This window comes from Podarcis erhardii (assembly GCF_964252035.2).
Source record: "Podarcis erhardii genome assembly, chromosome: 7".
NCBI lineage: Eukaryota > Metazoa > Chordata > Lepidosauria > Squamata > Lacertidae > Podarcis > Podarcis erhardii.
In genome coordinates, this window is record NC_138511.1 from 90,522,551 (window position 1) to 90,546,018 (window position 23,468).

At 47.4% G+C, this 23,468-nt stretch overlaps 1 protein-coding gene and 1 long non-coding RNA gene across 2 annotated transcripts in view; one reads left to right on the forward strand and one right to left on the reverse strand.

The window, feature by feature from the left end:
- Nucleotides 1-15,827, forward strand: part of LOC309345689 (leucine-rich repeat and fibronectin type III domain-containing protein 1-like protein) — a 73,922-nt gene extending 58,095 nt beyond the window's left edge. The window contains exons 3-6 of the mRNA XM_081868985.1: nt 1,706-2,316; nt 5,144-5,265; nt 13,284-13,444; nt 15,502-15,827. Coding sequence (XP_081725111.1) covers nt 1,706-2,316; nt 5,144-5,211 — 679 coding nt within the window. The 3' untranslated portion in view covers nt 5,212-5,265; nt 13,284-13,444; nt 15,502-15,827. The remainder of the gene's footprint in view (nt 1-1,705; nt 2,317-5,143; nt 5,266-13,283; nt 13,445-15,501) is intronic.
- LOC309346275 overlaps nt 1-23,468 on the reverse strand; it is a 303,343-nt gene that overhangs the window by 267,358 nt on the left and 12,517 nt on the right. The gene's annotated exons all lie outside the window — the stretch shown is intronic.

Genomic DNA, 23,468 nt, shown 5'->3' on the forward strand with positions numbered 1-23,468 from the left:
GGTATGTATGGATTAAGCTTGTAAAGGAAAATAAGAAAAATGTAACTATATTAAGAACATTAAGGTTAAGATATATAAGATGCAATGTACACTAAGAACTCTTAAGTTTAAGAGACGATGAGCTGTGGGAGAGGGAATTCACAGGAGTGTATTATTTTCTTTTTTCCTCATTTGTGTTTAAGTATGTGAGATTGTCAAATGTCTGTTTGTTTCTGTATTTTTGAAAATAATAATTTAAATAATAATAATAATACAGTGGTACCTCTGCTTGTGAATAGGATCCATTCCGGAGGCCTGTTCGCAACATGAAAAGAGTGTAAGCTGAAGCGCCGTATCTGCACAGGTGCGCGGTGTGATTTGGCGCTTGTGCGCATGCAAGAGTGGTGAAACCCGGAAGTAGCCCTTTCTGGAACTTCTGGGTCGCCACGGGACATAACCTGAAAGAACGTAACATGAACCAAACGTAACATGAGGTATGACTGTAATAATAATAAAAACCAACGCTCAGACACAAACCAGGAAAGTGCGGACCTGTGCCTAGACAGCGTGGGGCAAAAGGTACCATATTTTTCACTCCATAAGACACACTTTTTTCTTCCTAAAAAGTAAGGGGAAATGTCTGTGCATCTTATGGAGCGAATGCGTGGTCCCTGGAGTTGAATTGCCCAGGGGCAAAAAGCTGATTGTGCTTTTTCTTTTTTAGAAAGAGGGAAGGGGGTGTTGAAACAAAGCCACTGAGCAGCTGATCAGCAAGCGATCGGGAGGGAGATAAGGGACTCTAGTGATAAAGGAGGCTGCCTGGGAACGGGGAGGTAAAAGCCCATGGATCCTCAGGATTTTTGCATTGGGTCACCCCAAAATTCACCATCAGATCACATAGCATGTCCATGGCTACAGCCTGCACCAAAAAAATCATGCACCCACTGTTGCGTGGGTGCAAAAACGTGGTTATAAAGCACGGATCCACATGGATCCTCATGGATTGGGCTACTCCAAACTCACCGTCAGATCATATGTGATCTGTGGCCATAGCATGAACCACAAAAACCATACATCCACTGTTTCATTCAGAATTTTTTTTCTTTCTTTTTTTTAAATGATATTTTATTAAGTTTTCACAATAAAGAAGTTATAAGACAATCAATGAAAAAACACACAAGAAAAAATACAAAAGCACAAAAATACAAAAATACAAACAATTGACATAGAAAAAAAAGAAAAAAAGAAAAACAAAGATCCCTCTTTTTTTTTTAATTTCTCCTCTTTAGTTAACTTATTTTCCTGACTTCCTCACGCCTCCCTTTTTTGTATTCCACTTAAAAATTGGTTCAGCAAATTCATATCCTATTGGTTTATCCTTAATTATTTTTCCTCACATATTTTAACTTCGAGCTTTCATCTAATATCAATCCACTCTTGCATAATCTTTTACCTTATTACTAGAACCCCTTCATTTCATTTCAATGTCATCAACATTCAAAAATTTTACAATGTTTCTGTAAGTAGATTTTGAATTTCCCCCAATCTTCTTCCACCAACTCTTCTCCCTGGTCTCGAATTCTGCCAGCCATTCAGAATATTTTTTTTCTTGTTTTCCTTCTCTAAAAACTAGGTGCGTCTTATGGAGCGAAAAATATGGTATGTTTGGATGAACCCTGTTAGCTCTCTCTTTCTCTCTCTCTCTCTCTCCCCCCCCCCATCTCAGAATGATCCCCTCGTCCAGCAAAGCCTTCCTGGTGAAGGATCTGGCCTCCGGACGGGACTACAACTTGTGCGTCCTGGCGGTCTACAACGACGGGGTGACGTCTCTGACGGCCACCCGCAGCCTGGGCTGTGTGCAGTTCAGTACCCCGCAGGACGCCCCCCAGTGCCACTCGCTGCACACCCAGTTCCTGGGGGGCACCATGATCATCATCATCGGGGGCATCATCGTGGCCTCCGTCCTGGTCTTCATCATCATCCTCATGATCCGGTACAAAGTCTACAGCGGGCAGGAGGAGCACAAGAAAGCCAAAGTCAGCAACGTCTACTCGCAGACCAACGGGAACCAGCCCCACGGAGCCGGCCTGCCCTGCTCGGCCTCCAGACCCGAGGGGTGGGGGGTCGCGGACGGCTCGGGGGCCGCCCGGGTGCGGAGGGACTGCAGCGTGGTGGCCTTGGGCAAGGACAGCGAGAAAAGCCACAGGAGCCACCCCTCGGAGACGGGGGCCGAGGAGGCGCCGTCTCCCCGGAGAAGGAGGTGGTCACGGACTAATGTGGACCTCCATAGCAACCCCTCTGGGCCTGGGGGAGAGGTGTCCAGAGCAGAAGAGCAAGGTAAGCGAGTTGGGAATGTTCACGGTGGCAGGAGAGGATATGTCGTTTATTAATATCCTTCCTAACTTGCGCTAGCAAATACCTTTACTTAGCAGAGTTTACATTCCCCTTTTTACACAAACAGCAGATAGCTGGTCGCAGGCTCGTGTGAGCCTCTCACTCTTACACAATTCAGCCTGTCTCAGACTGAATTGTACGTTCCTGGCAAGTTCCCTCGAATCCCTCTTAAAATAATAAAGACACTACAGTCTTATTCATAAGCAATAAAAATAAAGTTTACTCACAATCAGGCACAGCACAGTGTGATTCCTGAAGCCAGGCTTTAGTCTTAAAGTTCGTTGTTGTTTAGTTGTGTCCTACTCTTTGCGACCCCCTGGACCAGAGCACGCCAGGCCCTCCTGTCTTCCACTGCCTCCCGCAGTTTGGTCAGACTCATGCTGGTAGCTTCGAGAACACTGTCCCACCATCTCGTCCTCCGTCGTCCCCTTCTCCTTGCGCCCTCCATCTTTCCCAACATCAGTGTCTTTTCCAGGGAGTCCTCTCTTCTCCTGAGGTGGCCAAAGTCTTGGAGCCTCAGCTTCAGGATCTGTCCTTCCAGTGAACACTCTTTCTTTTCGTTTTTGTACGTTTTTGAAGCTCCCCTCCCCTCTTGTCTCCCAGAACCAGGAGAGGCATGAAAAGGTCGGAGGAGAGGTTGGTTGCATGCAGGCGCAGTCTCCGCTTGCTTGGGGGAAGCCCTGGAGAGGAGGGGACATAGACGTCTGTGAGGAGGCAGGGATTTTCAGTATCGGCAACTGATTTTCATGGAGGAATGAGCCGCTCTGCTCATTAGGCCTGACACTCAACCAAGTCTGTGGATATATATATTTTGCTAATAATGAGTTAACTCCATCTTTGAACTGTCTGCTTGCTGACTGGCACTCTCCTGTGACAGGAGAAAAGTCACACTGTCTCTCACACGATTCTTTCTTGGTTCAGGGGGTTTGCAACCAGCAGGCTCTGCCCCAAATTTGGCCCTCTCTGAATGGCTCTCTTCCCCTGGTCCCAAGGCAAGTGGTTTTGAACGGCTGGCTGCATTTGGAGATATGGAATATGGCCACTCCCTTTCCTTTTACACTTTCCTTCTCCTGCTTTCCATGTTCTTCAGACCTTCCAGCCACTGCTGTGGGAAAGTCATTCACTCAGTTTTTGATGGCTGCATTCGACCTGCAGTGATATTGGGTTTCATATTATTTTTAAATGACTGACATGCAACGGCACCCGGAATTTGAGCACCCGACCGCGTGCAAGTTTTTATATGTGAATCCTGCCCAAACTATTCACGAGAGGACTGCAAGGCTAAGCCTCTCAAACTTTTGCATTTGGGGGGAAATCAGGTTCAAAATTTGAACATTCTTGCTTTTTCGATGTGATTTTAAATACCTGCTGCTGCTCTGAGCATTTCACAGAACTGAATTTCTAGAAGCAATGCTGTTCTGCTTGTGGAGAGGGAAAGCCACACCAAAGGTAATAATAATAATAATAATAATAATAATAATAATAATAATAATAATTTTTTATTTATATCCCACCCTCCCCAGCCGAAGCTGGGCTCAGGGCGGCTAACAACAATAAAATAGTACAACATACCAAAATCATTCATTATAAAATTAACTCAAATCAAACTGATGGCAAGCACTGGACCAGAGCTCTGCGAAGATTGCCAAAGGAGAGAGTCAGACTGTGCCTTGGCCAAAGGCCTTGGTGGAACAGCTCCGTCTTGCAGGCCCTGCGGAAAGATGTCAAGTCCCCCAGGGCCCTAGTCTCTTGGGACAGAGCGTTCCACCAGATTGGAGCCACAGCCAAAAAAGCCCTGTCTCTGGTTGAGGCCAGCCCTGTGGCCCGGGACCTCCAAGATGTTTTTGTTTGAAGACCGTAAGGTCCTCCGTGGGACATACCAGGAGAGGCGGTCCTGTAGGTATGAGGGTCCTGGGCCGTATAGGGCTTTAAAGGTTAAAACCAGCACCTTGAACCCGATCCTGTACTCCACCGGGAGCCAGTGCAGCTGGTATAGCACCGGATGAATGTGATCTCTAAGCGAAGACCCCGTAAGGAGTCTCGCTGCGGCATTCTGCACCCGCTGGAGTTTCTGGGTCAGTCTCAAGGGCAGCCCCACGTAGAGCGAGTTACAATAATCCAGTCTGGAGGTGACCGTCGCGTGGATCACAGTGGCTAGGTCAGGGCGAGAGAGGTAAGGAGCCAACTGCTTAGTTTGGCGGAGATGAAAAAATGCCGCCTTTGTTATAGCTGCAATCTGCACCTCCATGGTGAGGGAGGTATCGAAGATTACACCCAAACTCTTAACGGATGGTGCTGGCACTAATTGCGCCCCCGCAAGAGATGGGAGTTGCCCCCCCAATCCCATATCGTCCCGTCCCAGCCAAGGCAGCTTAATGAAAATTGGAGCTGATTGCAGCTGATTGAAATTGTTGCAAAGTGTAGAATTGGGGTGGGGGCAGAGAGAAAATGGGATGTGATTCTTTGGCCGGGGATGGAAGAAGTGAGAAGGATAGACGAGGGGGAAGAGATCCCCGGGGCTTATGGACCAGAAACTTGATATTTGTGTGGCTTCCTGGCTTGAAGAGCTCTCTTGAATCTTTAACGGCTGTAAGGCAGGCAGAAGTTCATCAGGTGCTGTTTCTTTTACCGTGCGAAGGGGGAGAAGCTGCAAGTCCAGCATGCAGACTTGCCTGGAACCCATCAGAGGAGTGGGTGCACCCTTCAAAGGGGGGGGCACCCAAGGCTTCTCCTCTAACACGCCCCCCCCCGTTGTCTCTGTTCTCTGCAGATCCCCAGCTGATTCCACCTGCTGGCGAGAGGAAGAATGGCGGCGAATGGACGGACGTCAAGATCTGAGCTCTGTTTGGGGGCCCCCAGTGGGAACAAGGCATGGCCAGACCGGAGCCTGAGGTGGGAAGTTCTCTCTCTCTCTCCCCCCCCCCACATCCCATCCACCACTGCAGAGGAAAATTGCAGAGCGTAGTTGAACTGCGGAACTCCTTGCCACAGGAGACAGCAAAGGCCACCAACCTGGGCAGCTTAAAAAGAGGATCAAACAAATCCATGGAGGAAGAGAGGCTACTATCAAAGGCTAAGCAGGGTGGATTTGATTTAAATCAAATCAATTTAAATCACATTTTAAATCACGTTTTAAATCATTAGTCAGTAAGGCTTGATTTAAATCTCTCTTTTTTCCCAGACTCATTCTTGCTGCTATAATCTTAATATTTACAACCAGATGAAGGAACGATAAATTTTCAGAGTAGTTTTTACGGTTCTATCAAAAATTACTGATTTGGTTATACGATTAGAAGTACGTAGACCAGATAATTAGGAAATTATGGCGAGGTTTAATAAGTTAACTGTTTCTATTTGGACAACTTTTCTGCTGTACTTTATCGGAAGGAGAAAAACAACCATTTCCTTAATAGCAATTTAAACATTTAACTAAAGCAGTAACATTATAGTGCATGTATCCATGTTTGTTAACTGAGGTGGTTTTAAAAACACACACCTTAGACTGAGTTTTAAGCACACAAGGAAAACTTTTAAAAAATCCTGATTTCCTGATGAATAACCTTTGGACTACAAAGGAATTTAAATAGAAAACTATCTTTAGAAATATTTTTTCCTCTGAAAGCATTTTATTTAAAAAATCCATTCTTTTTTAAAAAAATCTGATTAAAATAAAAAAATCTGATTAATTTTTTTAAAAAATACAATTTCTTTATTATTATTATTAAAAAAAAACATTTATTTTTATCCACCCTGCATGCCAGGACGGCTGTTCTCTGCTTCCATGGTCAGAAGCAGCGATGCTTCTGCATCCCTGTTGCCAGAAGCCACAGGAGGGGAAGAGGGCCTTGTGTTCGAATCCTGTGGGTTTCCCATTGAGGCATTTGGTTGGCCACTGTGGGAACAGACGCCTGGACTAGGTGGACCTTTGGCCTGCGCTTGCAACCAGACTCTTCTTAGTTTCGTATGGAACCTCCAGGTCTCGACGCAGTCTATCTGGATCCCTCGGTTCTTAGGGGTATTTGGCCACTGTGAGAACAGGAGGCTGGACTAGGTGGGCCATTCAACTGATCCCATAGTGTAGACTCTTCCTCTATGTTCTAATGATGTTCCCCATGGCTGGGATGGTCTTTTTCTTCCATGGGCCCAAATCCTATTTCTGCTTCCTATGTCCATCCATTTTTGCAGTAGCCTGAGCCCATAGCTGTCAACCGTCCCTTATTTGGCGGGAAACTCCCTTATCCCAGCGCCGTGTCCTGCTGCTGTCCCTTATTGATGATGTCCCTTAAATTTCCCGGGTTTCAAAGGAAGCAGCTCCTCTCCCTCCCTCCCTCCCTCCCTCCCTCCCTCCCTGCCGGCCAGGGAGGAGGGAGGCTCCAGCTGTGTTGCTTGGCTGCGTTGCTCAGCCAATAAGGAGTCTAAGAACGACGGGGGGGTGGAGCTTGCATGCCTTGTGCCGATCAAATCGGCCGCGTTGCCTGGGGACTCGCCTTTGCTCAGCGCTTCCCAGCGGAGAGGGGACGGTGGTTTTTCTTGCCGCATCCCCTTTGCCGGGTTGCTGCGCTGTGGGAACCACCGCTTGAGGCTTCATTTGGTTGCTGGCTAGGCTTTCTGCCTTTGGCTCGGAGGGGCTCAGAAGTTGAACATACCTGTGCCCCTTGGAAAATCCCTTATTTTGGCTGCTGATCCCTTATTTTCGAGGCTGCAGGTCCCTTATTTTCAAATCTGTAAGTTGACAGCTGTGCCTGAGCCCCATAAATTTAGCAATTGAAGCTGTCCCTCCAAGCCTTATTCCGTCCATCTTCCAAATGCATTTATTAGGAACAGTCCCATGGTTTTTCCAGTAAATCTGTCTATTTTTAGTGATGCCATAGAATCACAGAATCGCATAGGCGCCGACTCCATGGGGCCTGAGGGGGCCCGAGCCCCCTCAAAAATTCGTTTGGGGGGGCTCAGCCCCCCCAATAATTTAAAAAAATTATTAGTTATATTATGCTTTGTAAAATCACAAAATTATGTTGGTATTTTTTATTTTCCTTGTTTGACGAATTAAAACAAAGCCACTCCCGATCTAGAGAGGGGGTGGGGTTGCGGGCTCTCGACCCATCAACAATCTTGCGGGGCTGGCGTCAGCCCCGCGAGAAGCGGGGATTCCCCCTAGCTCATTAATATTCACCGCCCGCGGCGGCAGCCAATCGGCTGCCGCAAAGGGCGGGCCCTCACAGGTTCACTTAAGGTCGGGGCAGCCCAGGGCTCTCCCCTTTCGTTCCCCCAGCAGCAGCGGTTTGGAGGTCTTGGGCCCCCCCAATATTTTTTATAAGTTGGTATGGGCCCCCGCCCCCCCAACATTTTTTATAAGTCGGCGCCCCTGCAGAATCGTAGAGTCGTTTTCTACAACCCCATTTGTTGGAGTGAGTTGCATTTGTCCTGCGGAAGGGGGTAAATTCTCTACAGATGAGTTTTTAAAATTTTTAGTGGGAAGGATGTTCCCCATGTGCGCAAGAGTTTTGCTATTCTGTGCAACAAAAAACCCGCCTGTGTGATGTAGTGGTCAGATCGTTGGACTAGGACGGGGGTCTGCAACGTGCGGCCCATGGGCCAGATATGGCCCACGAAGACCGTTTTACTGGCCCCCGAACCGAGTCGCCCGCTTGGTGAGTCCCCCACGCACTGTGCTAAACCGGCACAGCATGGTGTGGGGACTCGCCGAGCGGCTCCGGAAATCGCATCTGCGCATGTCCAGACGCCGAAAATCGCTTCTGTGCAGGCGCGATTTCCGGTGTCTGGGCATGCGCAGAAGCGATTTGCGGCATCATCAACATGCGCAGACACGATTTCCGGCACCATCAACATGAGCAGACGTGATTTCTGGCATTGCGCTGCGCTGGTCCGACCCACGGACGATCCAGTGGGAGTGATTCAGCCCATGGCCAGTAAACTTTGCCACCCCTGAACTAGGACATGGGTAGGGAAACTAAGGCCTGGGAGCCGGATGTGGCCCAATCGCCTTCTAAATCCGGCCCACAGACGGTTCAGGAATCAGCATGTTTTCACATGAGTAGAATGTGTCCTTTTATTTAAAATGCATCTCTGGGTTATTTGTGGGGCACAGGAATTCGTTCATCCCCCCAAAAAAATATAGTCCGGCCACCCACAAGGTCTGAGGGACAGTGGACTGGCCCCCTGCTGAAAAAGTTTGCTGACCCCTGGACCAGGACATTTGAGGCCAGGGTGCGAATCCCACCCCCCTCAGCCATGAAATTCACCGCCTTGGTCCAGCTGATGCCTCTCAGTCCAGTCTACCTCGCAGGGGTGTTGTGGGGATAAAATGAGGAGAGGGAGAACCACGTTAAACCACCTTGAGGTACTCGGAGAAAAAGTTGGGACAGAGATGCAATAAAACAATAATAACAGACAACACTGCTTCTTTCCCTCTCCACCAATTTAATCTGGATTTACCCATGGCTGGGGAAAATCCAATAAAGTTCTTTGGAACAACAGCATCCGCAACCCAAATCCTGTTGCCGACGTTTCCATTTGCAATATCTCAGCGCTTCTCTTAACAATGTCAAGTCCCCTGGAGCCTTCCGAAGTTGAATTTCAGAGTGGGGCATGTCTGTGCATGCAGACTAAAGGATTGTGCAGTGCGCAGCTGCTGCTGATAATGCATTTTGGAATCCTAGAACTGTTGAGTTGGGGGGGACCCCGAGGGTCATCTAGTCCAGCCCCCCTGTGACGCAGAAATTGGACCTAAATAATCCTTGGCAGTCGGACACAAAACCTCTTGTTTAAAAATCTCCAGTGAAGGAGAGTCTGCCGCTTTCCAAGGGTGTTTGACTGTTGAACGGCTGGCAGAAAGCCGTTCCTATAGCATAGTCAAAATCTCCTTTTTCATCATTTGAATCCATTAGTTCGGGTCTGTTTTCCATGTGACAGTCCTTCGGATATTTTGAGATAGAGGGACATGGGTGGCGCTGTGGTTTAAACCACTGAGCCTCTTGGGCTTGCTGATTAGAAGGTTGGCGGTTCGAATCCCAGCGGCGGGGTGAGCTCCCGTTGCTCTGTCCCAGCTCCTGCCAACCTAGCAGTTTGAAAGCACACCAGTGCAAGTAGATAAATAGGTACTGCTCCAGCGGGAAATGTAAACAGCGTTTCCATGCGCTCTGGTTTCTGTCACGGTGTCCCGTTGCACCAGAAGTGGTTTAGTCCTGCTGGCCACATGACCTGGAAAGCTGTTTGTGGACAAACGCCGGCTCCCTCGGCCTGAAAGCGAGATGAGCACCGCAACCCCATAGTCACTTTTGACTGGACTTCACTCTCAGGGGTCCTTTGGTTTTACCTTTTAAGATATCTGTAGATATTGATGTTCCTCTGGTAGCCAGATGTTGCAGGTTTGTGTGGCACATTCTAGTCTAGTGTAGGATTCCAGTACCATACCCTCCAACATTTCTCTGACCAAAATAGGGACATCCTAATGGAAAGCGGGGTATTCCAGGATCAAATCAGAAACCAGGACGGCTTCTGTAAATCTGGGACTGTCCCTGGAAAATAGGGACACTTGGCGGGTTTGGTACAATCTATTTGAGATTCCTGCATTGCCAGGGGTTGGTCTGGATGGCCTTTGGGGGTCCCTAAGAACTCTTCGAATCTGTGATTCTGTTGCTAGATGGGCCGCTGGCCTGATTCAACAGGCTTTGCTTAGGTGCCTATGATACTGCGGTTTACAGAGAACGTAAGACAATAAATTTATCAAAAAGAAAGATTAACAAGAATGACCTAAGACTTTTGAAAAGTTAAAATAACAATAAAAGCAGATTAAAACTCACATCAACTCTCTAAATATCTGGGTAGGTTTCTCGAATCATAAATGTTTTCAGCTGGCGGCATTTTTTAAAAAATGAACTTACTCCCAATCACTGGTTAAATTCCTTGAGATCAAGCTGGTGTTTTAAAGCAGAGAGACAGCCACATTCAAGCTATCATGAAAGGCAGAGGCGCAGAGGCCAATTCAAAAGTTGGCAACCCTATCTGGCATTGGCAAAAATGAAGCCCAGTGAAGATACAAATCTTGTTCTTCTTTTAATCTCTGAAATATTAACCAGATCTTTACATTGATATGCCACTGTTCCAGGAGCTCACGGCAGCATGCTTCATCTTAATTTAAACCAAGGGTCAGGAAACTCTTTTAGCAGGGGGCCGGTCCACCGTCCCTCAGACCATGTGGGGGCTGGACTATATTTTTTTGGGAGGGGGGACATGAAGAAATTCCTATGCCCGGGCCTTAGTTTGCCTACCCACGATAGAGACCAGGGGTCAGCAAATTTTTCAGCAGGGGGACGGTCTACTGTCCCTTGGACTTTGTTGGAGGCCGGACTATATTTTGGAAGGGAAAAAAAGAACAAATTCCTATGCCCCACAAATAACCCAGAGATGCATTTTAAATAAAAGGACACATTCTACTCATGTAAAAACACGCTGATTCCCGGACCGTCCGTGGGCGGTTTGAGAAGGTGATTTGGCCGGATCTGGCCCCGGGGCCTTAGTTTGCCTACCCATGGTAAACAGTGTTTCCATGCGCTCTGGTTTCCGTCATGGTATCCTGTTGCGCCAGAAGCGGTTTAGTCCTGCTGGCCACATGACCCGGAAAGCTGTCTGTGGACCAACGCCGACTCCCTCGGCCTGAAAGGGAGATGAGCGCTGCTACCCCATAGTCGCCTTTGACTGGACTTAACCGTCCAGGGGTCCTTTACCTTTACCGTTTATTTTAAGATATCTGTAGATATTGATGTTCCTCTGGCAGGCAGATGTTGCAGGTTTGTGTGGCACATTCTAGCGCAGGATTCCAGTACCATACCCTCCAACATTTCTCCGACGAAAATAGGGACATCCTAATGGAAAGCGGGGTATTCCAGGATCCAATCAGAAACCAGGACGGCTTCTGCAAATCTGGTACACAGAATTAACCTGCGCCTCCATGGACAGCTGTGAATCCAAAATGACTCCCAGGCTGCGCACCTGGTCCTTCAGGGACACAGTTGCCCCATTCAGGACCAGGGAGTCCCCCACGCCCGCCCGCCCCCTGTCCCCCCAAAACAGTACTTCTGTCTTATCAGGATTCAACCTCAATCCATCCATTGTACTTCTGCAAGCTTCAGAGTTTCTTTTCCCCTAGCAGGCTGATGCCGCTGCTGACACCCCCCCCCCCATTGTGGGTTGGTGACATCATTTTGTCCACAGAAAGATGAGTACGTGGAGAATTGCGCTCGCTGCTCATATATATATGAGTTTCAGTGCCCAGACCAACCCCGCTCTTGGCTTCTAAATCAATAGCGGACGGGTTATTGCAGGGTAATTGAATATAGCGGGCATGGAAAAGGCTTCAGCCATCTGTATTCGCAGAGGGATGGAAGACCAGGGCTGGTTTCAAGCCTGCCTCCAGGAAGCTCTTTTCCCGTTCCTGCCTTTGGGCCTTTAAAAGAAAAAGGGAAAAAGTATTTTTTATTAAATCTTACCCATATAACCCAAATAACAGAAGAGAGCGAGAGAAGAACGCATTAAAAGCTAAACCGAATTGAGCCTGGCATGGGATGGCCATGCTTTTAAAGCATATCATTTTTTCTGCCAAGAATCCTGGGAATTCTAGTTTTGTTAAGGGTGGGAACCATAGCACTGTGGGGGGGGGGTTAACTGCAGTTTGGGGAAAACAATTTTAAAAAAATATATTCATTGGTTTTTCAAAGATTTTGTTGATCAAACACATCAAACACATCAAACACATCGCAGAATGGTAGAATTCTATGAGTTGTCAGGAAATCTTGGATGGCAGGGGGTTGGTCTAGATGATTTTGGCGGGTCCCACCTGACTCTACATTTCTAAGACAACTCTGGGCATGTGCCAAGTGCCTTTCCCTAATTGAGGAGTAACAGACTGAGGTTGAATCCTGACAAGACAGAAGTACTGTTTTGGGGGGACAGGGTGTGGCCAGGTGTGGGGGGCTCCCTGGTCCTGAATGGGGTAACTGTGCCCCTGAAGGACCAGGTGCACAGCCTGGGGGTCATTTTGGACTCACAGCTGTCCATGGAGGCACAGGTCCATTCTGTGTCCAGGGCGGCTGTCTACCAGCTCCATCTTGTATGCAGGATGAGACCCTCCCTGCCCTCCCATGTCTCGCCAGAGTGGTGCATGCTCTGGTTATCTCCCGCTTTGACTACTCCAATGCGCTCTACATGGGGCTACCTTTGAGGGTGACCTGAAAACAACAACTAATCCAGAATGCGGCAGCTAGATTGGGGACTGGGAGCGGCTGCCGAGACCACATAACACCAATTTTGAAAGACCTACATTGGCTCCCAATTCGTTTCCGAGCACAATTCAAAGTGTTGGTGCTGACCTTGAAAACCCTAAACGGCCTCAAAGGCCCAGAATACCTGAAGGAGCATCTCCACCTCCATCGTTCTGCCCAGACACTGAGGTCCAGCTCCAAGGACCTTCTGGCGGTTCCCTCCCTGCGAGAAGCCAAGTTACAGGGAACCAGGCAGAGGGCCTTCTTGGTGGTGGTGCCCACCCTGTGGAACGCCCTCCCACCAGATGTCAAAGAGAAAAATAACTACCAACCGTTTAGAAGACATCTGAGGGCAGCCCTGTTTAGGGAGGCTTTTAATGTTTGATGTATTACTGTATTTTAATATTTGGTTGGAAGCCGCCCAGGGTGGCTGGGGAAGCACAGCCAGATGGGTGGGGTATAAATAATAAATTATTTATTATTATTATTATTATTATTATTATTATTATTATTATTATTATTATTCAGCCAGTTCTGGGCACATGGCTTTTGAGGAACGGTCTCCCAGGGGGACTTAAACCACCCCACTCTCAGATTTAAAACAAGCGCTCTCTCCTTTTCTTTCCTCAGATCGGACCTGGGACTTGCAGCTCACTCCTATTGCGCGTCCCTCCAACCTCCCGGCCTCTCGCCAGGCAGCGAATCAGCAGCAGGAGCAAAGTCCTGCCTTCGTGGACTGGATCGGGGGCTGAACTGGGGCTGCCAGGGGGGGCACGCAAAGAGGCTGGGAGGTGAGTTCGGGTCCCGTTTTCGAAATGCGACGCATCGGTTCGCCTGGGTGGTCTGCGATTCTGCCGCTGTGCCACACAGAAGGGCAATTTTGGTACCGAGTGCGAAGCCTGCCCCGAACACAGTGCCCCAGGAGTTCCATCACCCCATGGCATTGTGGGTAGAAAGCACGGGGGCCGCTTTGACCATTCTGTCAGCCATCTTGTGCTACGTGGCATGTTTCTTTTCCCACAATGCCTTGGGGCAAGTGCCAGCTGGGGCTGGTGGTAGCCCAAAATAATATGGAGGGCAATGTTCTGGTCGCCTCATCTCAAAAAGGATATTGTGGAGTTGGCAAAGGTTCAGAAAAGGGTGACCGAAACAAAAAGAGGGAGTGGAATGGCTCCCTTACGAAGAAACTTGTTTTTTTTTATCTTTTTAATGGTTTCATTGCATGGTTTTGTGGGATGTGAAACACAAGAGCAGTCAAGTACAACCTTCCTAGAGTGAACATGTTTACACATGGGGAGGAATGTTTGTCCAGCCAGCAGGTAAACTTCCTGTTTCCTTCTGGGCTGGGACAGACTTCCTCTGCATGGGACTAGAGGTGGGCGTGGCCTCACCTGTGCAGGTAACAACAAAAGCACAGGGCAGGGCAGCCATCTCTCTCTCTCTTAGACTATATGCATCGAAGGAGCAACATCTGCTTAGCCAAAGATCCTCTCTTGGCAAGAGAGGACAGAGGGATTGGCTCCTTATGAGATAGTTTCCAGGTGTATGTTACTTTTCTAAGCTAAGTCTGCCTTCTGAGATCTAGATTCAGAGCAACGAAAACCTAAAACCTGTGGGAATGTTCAGGAATGCAGGAGAGGATATATTGTTTGATTATAGCCCTTCCAACTTGTGTTAACAAGTTCACAATTTAGCAGAGTACCATCCCCCCTTTTAAACTCACAGCGGATACATTTGCTCAGGCTCACTAAAGCCTCTATAATAACTGTTCTGGTATTTCCCCCTTATTCCCTCATAGAAGATAAGACACGACCAGTCTTCTATAAAAGTATAAAGAGAGTTTACTCACTCACATTCTGTTCACAATCGGATCCCAGAAGGCAGACTTAGCTTAGAAAAGTAACATACACCTGGAAACTATCTCCTAAGGAGACAGTCCCTTTGTCTTCTCTGGGCTGGAGGCAAAGAGAGCATCTTTGGCTAAGCAGATGTTGCTTCTTCGATGCATATAGTCAAAAAGAGAGGCCACGCCGATGTCTAGTCACATGCAGAGGACAAACTGGCTGGACAAACATTCCTCCCCATGTGTAAACATGTTCCCTCTAGGAAGGTTGTACTTGACTGCTCTTGTGTTTCACATCCCACACTCTCCTCTTCGGTTTCCAGCAACTCATATTCAGAAGCATAGCTGCCTCCTCTATGAACATGTCTAATTTTCTTCTAAAGCTATCCAGGTCAGTGGCCGTCACTGCCTCATGTGGCAGTGAGTTCCATAGTTCGTCCTCCGTGAAGAATTCCGTTGTGCTACCTGTCCTGAATATTTCAGCATTCAGCTTCATTGCACCTCCTCTAGAGGAGAGAGGAAGAGCCCAGATTCTTATAGGGGAAGATTTTCACATTGTCTCCCAAAAATTGCTTTCTGTGACTTTTGCCCGCATTGTTCTGCCCGGACACTGTGGACCAGCACCGAGGGCCTTCTGGCGGTTCCCTCGCTACGAGAAGCCAAGTTACAGGGAACCAAGCAGAGGGCCTTCTCAGTGGTGACACCCTCCCTGTGGAACACCCTCCCACCAGGTGTCAAAGAGAAAAATAACTACCAAAGTTTTAGAAGACAACTGAAGGCAGCCCGGTTTAGGGAAGCTTTTAATGTTTAATAGGTCATTGTATTTTAGTGTTCTGTTGGAAGCCGCCCAGAGTGGCTGGGGAAACCCAGCCAGATGGGTGGGGTATAAATAATAAATTATTATTATTATTATTATTATTATTATTATTATTATTATTATTATTATTATTATTTCAGAGCATTGCGGGATCTAAAGGCCTTTTCCTATTTTCTCTCCCTCCCCAGGTTGAATATCCGGACTGCACATCACTCCTCCGCTCTCTCTCCCATCACAATGGTGCTGCCATCACAATTTGAGGGGTGGAGCCAGCAGCCCCTGCCCCGGACCCTCCTTCACGCCTCCCGTGGGGTGGGAGAGTTGGGCTCTGCGCCTGCCGAGGTCTCACCCATGTGCTGTTTCTACTGGATTCTCACTCGTGGACCCCCTGCTTTTCTTTTCTACGAAGCTCGCTCCCGTTTTTCTAAACCGTGTTCCGCAATTTTCTAATAAACAAAGTTGGAAACCAGCGATGGACGGGGTGGCACCGGGAAGCTCCCTAAAAAGGGGTGTCTGTCTGTGTCTGTGTGGCTTCTTTCCATAGCTGTCAACTGTCCCTTATTTGGCGGGAAACCCCCTTATCCCAGCGCCGTGTCCCACTGCTGTCCCTTATTGATGATGTCCCTTAAATTTCCCGGGTTTCAATGGACGCAGCTCCTCTCCCTCACTCTCTGCCGGTCAGGGAGGAGGGAGGCCCCAACTGTGTTGCTTGGCTGCGTTGCTCACCCAATAAGGAGTCTAAGAGCGACTGGGGGGTGGAGCTTGCATGCCTTGTGCCAATCAAATCGGCTACGTTGCCTGGGGACTCGCCTTTGCTCAGCGCTTCCCAGCGGAGAGGGGACGGTGGTTTCCCTGGCTGCGTCCCCTTTGCCGGGTTGCTGCGCTGTGGGAACCACCGCTTGAGGCTTCATTTGGCTGCTGGCTGGGCTTTCTGCCTTTGGCTCGGAGGGGCTCAGAAGTTGAACATACCTGTGCCCCTTGGAAAATCCCTTATTTTGGCTGCTGATCCCTTATTTTCGAGGCTGCTGGTCCCTTATTTTCAAATCTGTAAGTTGACAGCTATGCTTCTTTCCAGAACGAGTAAAGGATAACATGAACCAAGCCGTTTCTTAATAATGACCCCCCAAACTCCGTCGGCTCAAGCCTGGCAATAAAAGGAGAACCAAATCAGCAAAAAGTTTGCACTGTCCACAAAAATGACATCCTCTCTCTCTTCCTCCTAAGTTTCCCAAACACTGCAGCCCTGTGCATGTGACCAAAATGGGGGCGGGTTCATTGCAGTAGGCCACACCCCCGTTTGGCCATGTGACAAAGCCCGCTGTATATGTCTGTACAGTGGTACCTTGGTTCTCAAACTTAATCCGTTCTGCAAGTCCGTTCCAAAACCAAGGCGTGCTTTCCCCTAGAAAGTAACGCAAAACAGATTAATCCGTACCAGACTTTTAAAAACAACCCCCAAAACAGCAATTTAACATGAATTTTATTATCTAACGAGACCGTCGATCCATAAAACGAAAGCAATAATCAATGTACTGTACTATAAAATAAATAAGGTAGTATTGTAGATGATAAAAATTAAAAATGTGCTGATGATAGTCGTTGTTTTGATGGGGGGCTTTTTTATCCATTTCCACAGTCGCAGATTCAATCCATCAGTAGCTGAAACGGGTTCCGCACAGTCACAAAAATGAATGAACAGAAAAAGCGTCTAAAACAAAAATGCAAAATAGATAGCAAAAACAAAAGCGCCAATAATAATAATAATAATAATAATAATAATAATAATAATAATAATAATTTATTTATACCCCACCCATCTGGCTGGGTCTCCCCAGCCACTCTGGGCGGCTTCCAACCGAATATTAAAAACAATACAGCATCAGACATTAAAAACCTCCCTAAACAGGGCCGCCTTCTGTTGTCTTTTAAAAGTAAAATAGTTGTTTATTGCCTTGACATCTGATGGGAAGGCGTTCCACAGGGCAGGCGTCACCACCGAGAAGGCCCTCTGCCTGGTTCCCTGTAACCTCACTTCTTGCAGTGAGGGAACCGCCAGAAGGCCCTCGGAGCTGGACCTCAGTGTCCGGGCAGAACGATGGAGGTGGAAACGCTCCTTCAGGTATACTGGACCTTTGAGGCCGTTTAGGGCTTTAGAGATCAGCGCCAACACTTTGAATTGTACTTGGAAATGTACTGGAAGCCAATGTAGGTCTTTCAGGACTGGTGTTATGTGGTCTCAGCAGCCACTCCCAGTCACCAGTCTAGCTGCCGCATTCTGGATTAACTGCAGTTTCCGAGTCACCTTCAAAGGTAGCCCCACATAGAGCGCATTGCAGTAGTCCATGTGAGAGATAACTAGAGATAACTAGATAACTTCTGTTCTGGAAGTCCATTTGAAAGTTCAAAAGCCAAGGCATGGCTTCTGATTGGTGCAGGTGCCCCGGAAACAATAGCCATCAGCTGCATCAGATGTTCGGTTTCTGGAAAAGTTCGGAAAACCAGAACACTTACTTCTGGTTTTCCGGCGTTTGGGAACCAAGGTGTTTGAGAACCAAGGTATCACTGTCAACCTCATAAAGTGTCTCTTAACCCTTTAGTCACTCCCCTACAATGCTTTTCTCCACATTCCTCAGGTGACTTTAACAGAAGAATGGAAAAATTCATGGAGGAGAGCTACTAGCCACAATAGCTATGTTTTGCCTAGAAGGCAGCAGTGCTTCTCAGCTCTACAGAATCACAGATTTGTAGATTTGGAAAGGGGCCACGAGAATCATCTTTTCCCCAAAGTGAGACTCAAACCCAGGACCCTGAGATCGAGAGTCTCATGCTCTACCAACCGAATGCCAGTTGCTGGAAGCTGCAGGCGTGGAGTCTTGCGTTTGAATTCTGCTTGCTGGTTTCCCACAGGCCTCTGGTTGGCTGCTCTGCAAAGAGGATGCTGGATGAGATGGGCCCTTGGAATGAGCCCATCCTCTCCAACATTCCTCGGGTGAAAATAAGAGACACCCTATTTGCGGCCTCTCAGACATATCTCAGACAAAACATAGGGATGCCCCTCTGAAAGGGCAAGAGAGACAGTCTGGGGCCAAAGAAATAGCACAGAAACCGGGACGGCTTCTGTAATTCCGGGGACTGTCCCTGGGAAATCGGGACACTTGGGAGGGTCTGTGATCGTGAAGGACTCTTCTGATGACAACAGTATAGCGTTCCCAAAACAAGGAAGGATTGGCAGACCAACACGGCTACCTATCTGTAACAAGGAAGGATTGTTGTTGTTTAGTCGTTTAGTGGTGTCCGCCTCTTTATGACCCCCTGGACCAGAGCACGCCAGGCACTCCTGTCTTCCACTGCCTCCCGCAGTTTGGTCAAACTCGTGCTGGTAGCTTCGAGAACACTGTCCCACCATCTCGTCCTCTGTCGTCCCCTTCTCCTTGTGCCCTCCATCTTTCCCAACATCAGGGTCTTTTCCAGGGAGTCTTCTCTTCTCATGAGGTGGCCAAAGTCTTGGAGCCTCAGCTTCAGGATCTGTCCTTCCAGTGAGCACTCAGGGCTGATTTCCTTCAGAATGGAGAGGTTGGATCTTCTTGCAGTCCATGGGACTCTCAAGAGTCTCCTCCAGCACCAGAATTCAAAAGCATCCATTCTTTGGCGATCAGCCTTCTTGATGGTCCAGCTCTCACTTCCATACATCACTACTGGGAAAACCAGAGCTTGAACTATATGGACCTTTGTTGGCAAGGTGATGTCTCTGCTTTTTAAGATGCTGTCTAGGTTTGTCATTGCTTTTCTCCCAAGAAGCAGGCGTCTTTTGATTTCGTGACTGCTATCACCATCTGCAGTGATCATGGAGCCCAAGAAAGTAAAATCTCTCACTGCCTCCATTTCTTCCCCTTCTATTTGCCAGGAGGTGATGGGCCCAGTGGCCCTGATCTTCGTTTTTTTGATGTTGAGCTTCAGACCATATTTTGCGCTCTTCTCTTTCACACTCATTAAAAGGTTCTTTATTTCCTCCTCACTTTCTGCCATCAAGGTTGTGTCATCTGCATATCTGAGGTTGTTGATATTTCTTCCGGCGATCTTAATTCCGGCTTGGGATTCATCCAGCCCAGCCTTTCGCATAATGAATTCTGCATATAAGTTAAATAAGCAGGGAGACAATATACAGCCTTGCCGTACACCTTTCCCAATTTTGAACCAATCAGTTGTTCCATATCCAGTTCTAACTGTAGCTTCTTGTCCCACATAGAGATTTCTCAGGAGACAGATGAGGTGATCAGGCACTCCCATTTCTTTAAGAACTTGCCATAGTTTGCTGTGGTCGACACAGTCAAAGGCTTTTGCATAGTCAATGAAGCAGAAGTAGATGTCTTTCTGGAACTCTCTAGCTTTCTCCATAATCCAGTGCATGTTTGCAATAAATAAATGAGGTTGCTGTAAATACAGGATCCAGCTTCTCTTCCTCTCCCCGCCGCCGAGACTTCGCTTTCTTTCCTTCTGCACAGAATTTTGAACCCGGGGCTGAGTTTTCCTGGCACGGACCGCACGCCAAGTTGTCCACAGGCCCTCTTAGGCTCTAACTACCCTGTGATGCTTTGAAAGATAATTCCTGCTTTGGGCACTGAACTTGCATCCTCCCCCTGCGCTCATTCCGCTTCTGACTTTGTGATTCTAAGGCAACGGAGCAGCTATGGGGGCCAGAGCCCCACAGAAAGCTTTGCCGTGACAGGTGGAGAGCCCCAGGGGGTCTGTGGGGAGCGGGAGAGGGGGGTCCCCAGAGGTGGCAGCCCTCCTTCGACTTGGCTGGCTTTGAAACGCAAGCAGTCTGGATGAATTAGCTGGGCTGACAGGCGTGATGGTTCCAGCGTGGTGGAAAAGGCAAGGAAAAGTCTCTGGGTTTTCCGCTGCCCCCATTTCCCCCTCTGCCCCCTCCCCGGTGTCAGGAGTTAATGTGGCCCATCATTTATTTGGTTTCCTAGCCAGTCCCCAAAGGCAACGCGGCAACGGAGCGGTTGCATCAGAGCCAGCCTCTATAAAGCAAGCTTTAAACAAATAATAAATGTAATGGAGAGCTCTGACAAATAGTAAAAAAATCCCTTCTGTCTTGCCAGGTTTCAGCTCGGTTTCAGTGCCCAGGCTGGGAGAAACACACGATGGTTCGGAATGCGGGTTTCGTGGGTTGGATTATAAAAAATGTGCACAGGACCTTATGAGCTCAGTCAGTAGAACATGAGACTCTTAATCACAAGGTTGTGGGTTCGAGTCCCACGCTGGGCAAAAATATTCTTTTTTTCAAAAAAATAATCCATTAATTTTCCAAATTTATAACAAACATAACAATAAACAATTTATTTTTTTACAATATCAAAAAACAAACAAACAAAAATTATCCTAACTGTTATAATCCTACTTTTGTTATCATTGTTAGGTGATTTCTTGAAATCCCCCTTTCTGAGTTTCCATATATCTCATTGTAGCAGTTTTCCAACACTATTTTCATATAAGATTTACTTGTTCAATTAACATCTTTCTTTCTTTTCATTTTGACTTCTATCCATAGTATTATACAATTTCACATATTTAAATCCTAGGCCAATCTGTTACTCACGAGTAATTCTATTTAAGTTTTCTTAACTTATTTAACTAAATAATCTTTAAATTTCTTCCATTCCTCTTGATACTCCTCCTCCCTCTGGTTGCAGACTCTTCCGGTCAGGTCGGCTAGCTCCAAAAAGTCCATCATCTTCATCTGCCATTCCTCCACTGTTGGTACTTCTTGTAATTTCCAGTTTTTGGCCAGCAAAATTCTAGCTGCAGTTGTGGCATACAAAAACAATCTAACATCTTTCTTGGGCAATTCCAAACCTGTTATTCCAAGTAGAAAGGCTTCTGGTTTCTTAATAAATGTATATTTCAACATTGTTTTCAATTCATTATAAATCTTTCCCCAGAAGTCTTTCACCTTGGGACACGTCCTCCACATATGGTAAGAGGTATCTTCTTTTTCTTTACATTTCCAACATAAATTATCACTTTTGTGGTAGACCTTTGCTAGTTTTCCAGGGGTTAAGTACCATCTATACATCATTTTCATAACATTTTCCTTTAACACTGTACATGCCGTAAACTTAACCCCTTTCTTCCACAACCTTTCCCAATCTTCAAACATTATGTTGTGTCCAACATCTCTTGCCCAATCTATCATCGGGCAAAAATATTCTTGCATTTCAGGGGGTTGGGCTAGATGACCCATGGGGTCCTTCCAACTCTATGATTCAGTATGATGATGATGATAATATTTTTTTATTTATACCCTGCCCATCTGGCTGGTCCACACTGGGTGGCTTCCAGCAGAATATTAAAATACAATCATCCATCAGACATTAAAAACTTCCCTAAACATGGCTGCCTTCAGATGTCTTATAAAAGTCAGGTAGTTGTTTATTTCCTTGACATTTGATTCGAGGGTGTTCCACAGGGCGGGCGCCACCACTGAGAAGGCCCTCTGCCTGGCTCCCTGGTTCTGTGGTTGCACTGAGCAGAAGACAGTAAAGGAATAAAATGAATCAAAATTCAAGTAGCAGGTGGCATGATGGAACTTTACAAAATGATGCAAGTTGCAGAGAAAATGGGTTTGGAAAAAAGTTTCTCTCATGATGCTAGACATCTGAGGAAGCCCAGAGTTAGCAGATTCAGGGCAGATCAAAGAAAAGAGTTCTTCACGCAGTGCATAGGCAGACTTTGGAACTCCCTGCCACAGGAAGCAGTGATGACCACCAAGAAGGATGGCTTTAAAAGAGGATTGGACGAATTCATGGAGGAGGAGGAGAGGGCTACTGATGGCTACTGGTTAGCAGTGTTTCTTCTAGAAACCACAGTTGGGTCCTTGTGCTTTGATCCCATTTGTTGTTGTTGTTTAGTCGTTTAGTCGTGTCCGACTCTTTGTGACCCCCTGGACCAGAGCACGCCAGGCACTCCTGTCTTCCACTGCCTCCCGCAGTTTGGTCAATTTCATGCTGGTAGCTTCGAGAACAGTGTCCAGCCATCTCGCCCTCTGTCGTCCCCTTCTCCTTGTGCCCTCCATCTTTCCCGACATCAGGGTCTTTTCCAGGGAGGCTTCTCTTCTCCTGAGGTGGCCAAAGTATTGGAGCCTCAGCTTCAGGATCTGTCCTTCCAGTGAGCACTCAGGGCTGATTTCCTTCAGAATGGAGAGGTTTGATCTTCTTGCAGTCCATGGGACTCTCAAGAGTCTCCTCCAGCACCAGAATTCAAATGCATCCGTTCTTCGGCGATCAGCCTTCTTTATGGTCCAGCTCTCACTTCCATACATCACTACTGGGAAAACCAGAGCTTTAACTACATGGACCTTTGTTGGCAAGGTGATGTCTCTGCTTTTTAAGATGCTGCCTAGGTTTGTCATTGCTTTTCTCCCAAGAAGCAGGCGTCTCTTAATTTCGTGGCTGCTGTCACCATCTGCAGTGATCCTGGAGCCCAAGAAAGTAAAATCTCTCACTGCCTCCATTTTTCCCCCTTCTATTTGCCAGGAGGTGATGGGACCAGTGGCCAGGATCCTCGTTTTCTTTATGTTGAACTTCCCATTACGGGTATCTGATTGGCCACAGTGAGAAGAGGATGCTGGGCTGAATGGGCCTGATCCTGCAGAGTTATTCTCCTTATGATATTAAGCATTTAATCCTGCATCTTCATCCCTGCTCCTGCAGAGATATACGCAGCAGAACCCAAATCAATACGACTGGAGACTGAAGCAACTGAGAGCCCCTGGAGCCTTAAACAGCCGCAGATTTATTGTGGCAGAGATGTTTGGTGACTAAAACCTGCCTCTTTTGATGAAGTGCGACTGAGAAAAATGGCCTCGCTTCTGTCGCACGTAGCTGGAAAGGGGCCAGAAGACCTTTCATAGAATCATAGAGTTGGAAGAGACCACAAGGGCCACCGAGTCCAACCCCCTGCCAAGCAGGAAACACCATCAGAGCACTCCTGACATATGGTTGTCAAGCCTCTGCTTAAAGACCTCCAAAGAAGGAGACTCCACCACACTCCTTGGCAGCCAATTCCACTGTCGAACAGCTCTTACTGTCAGGAAGTTCTTCCTAATGTTTAGGTGGAATCTTCTTTCTTGTAGTTTGGATCCATTGCT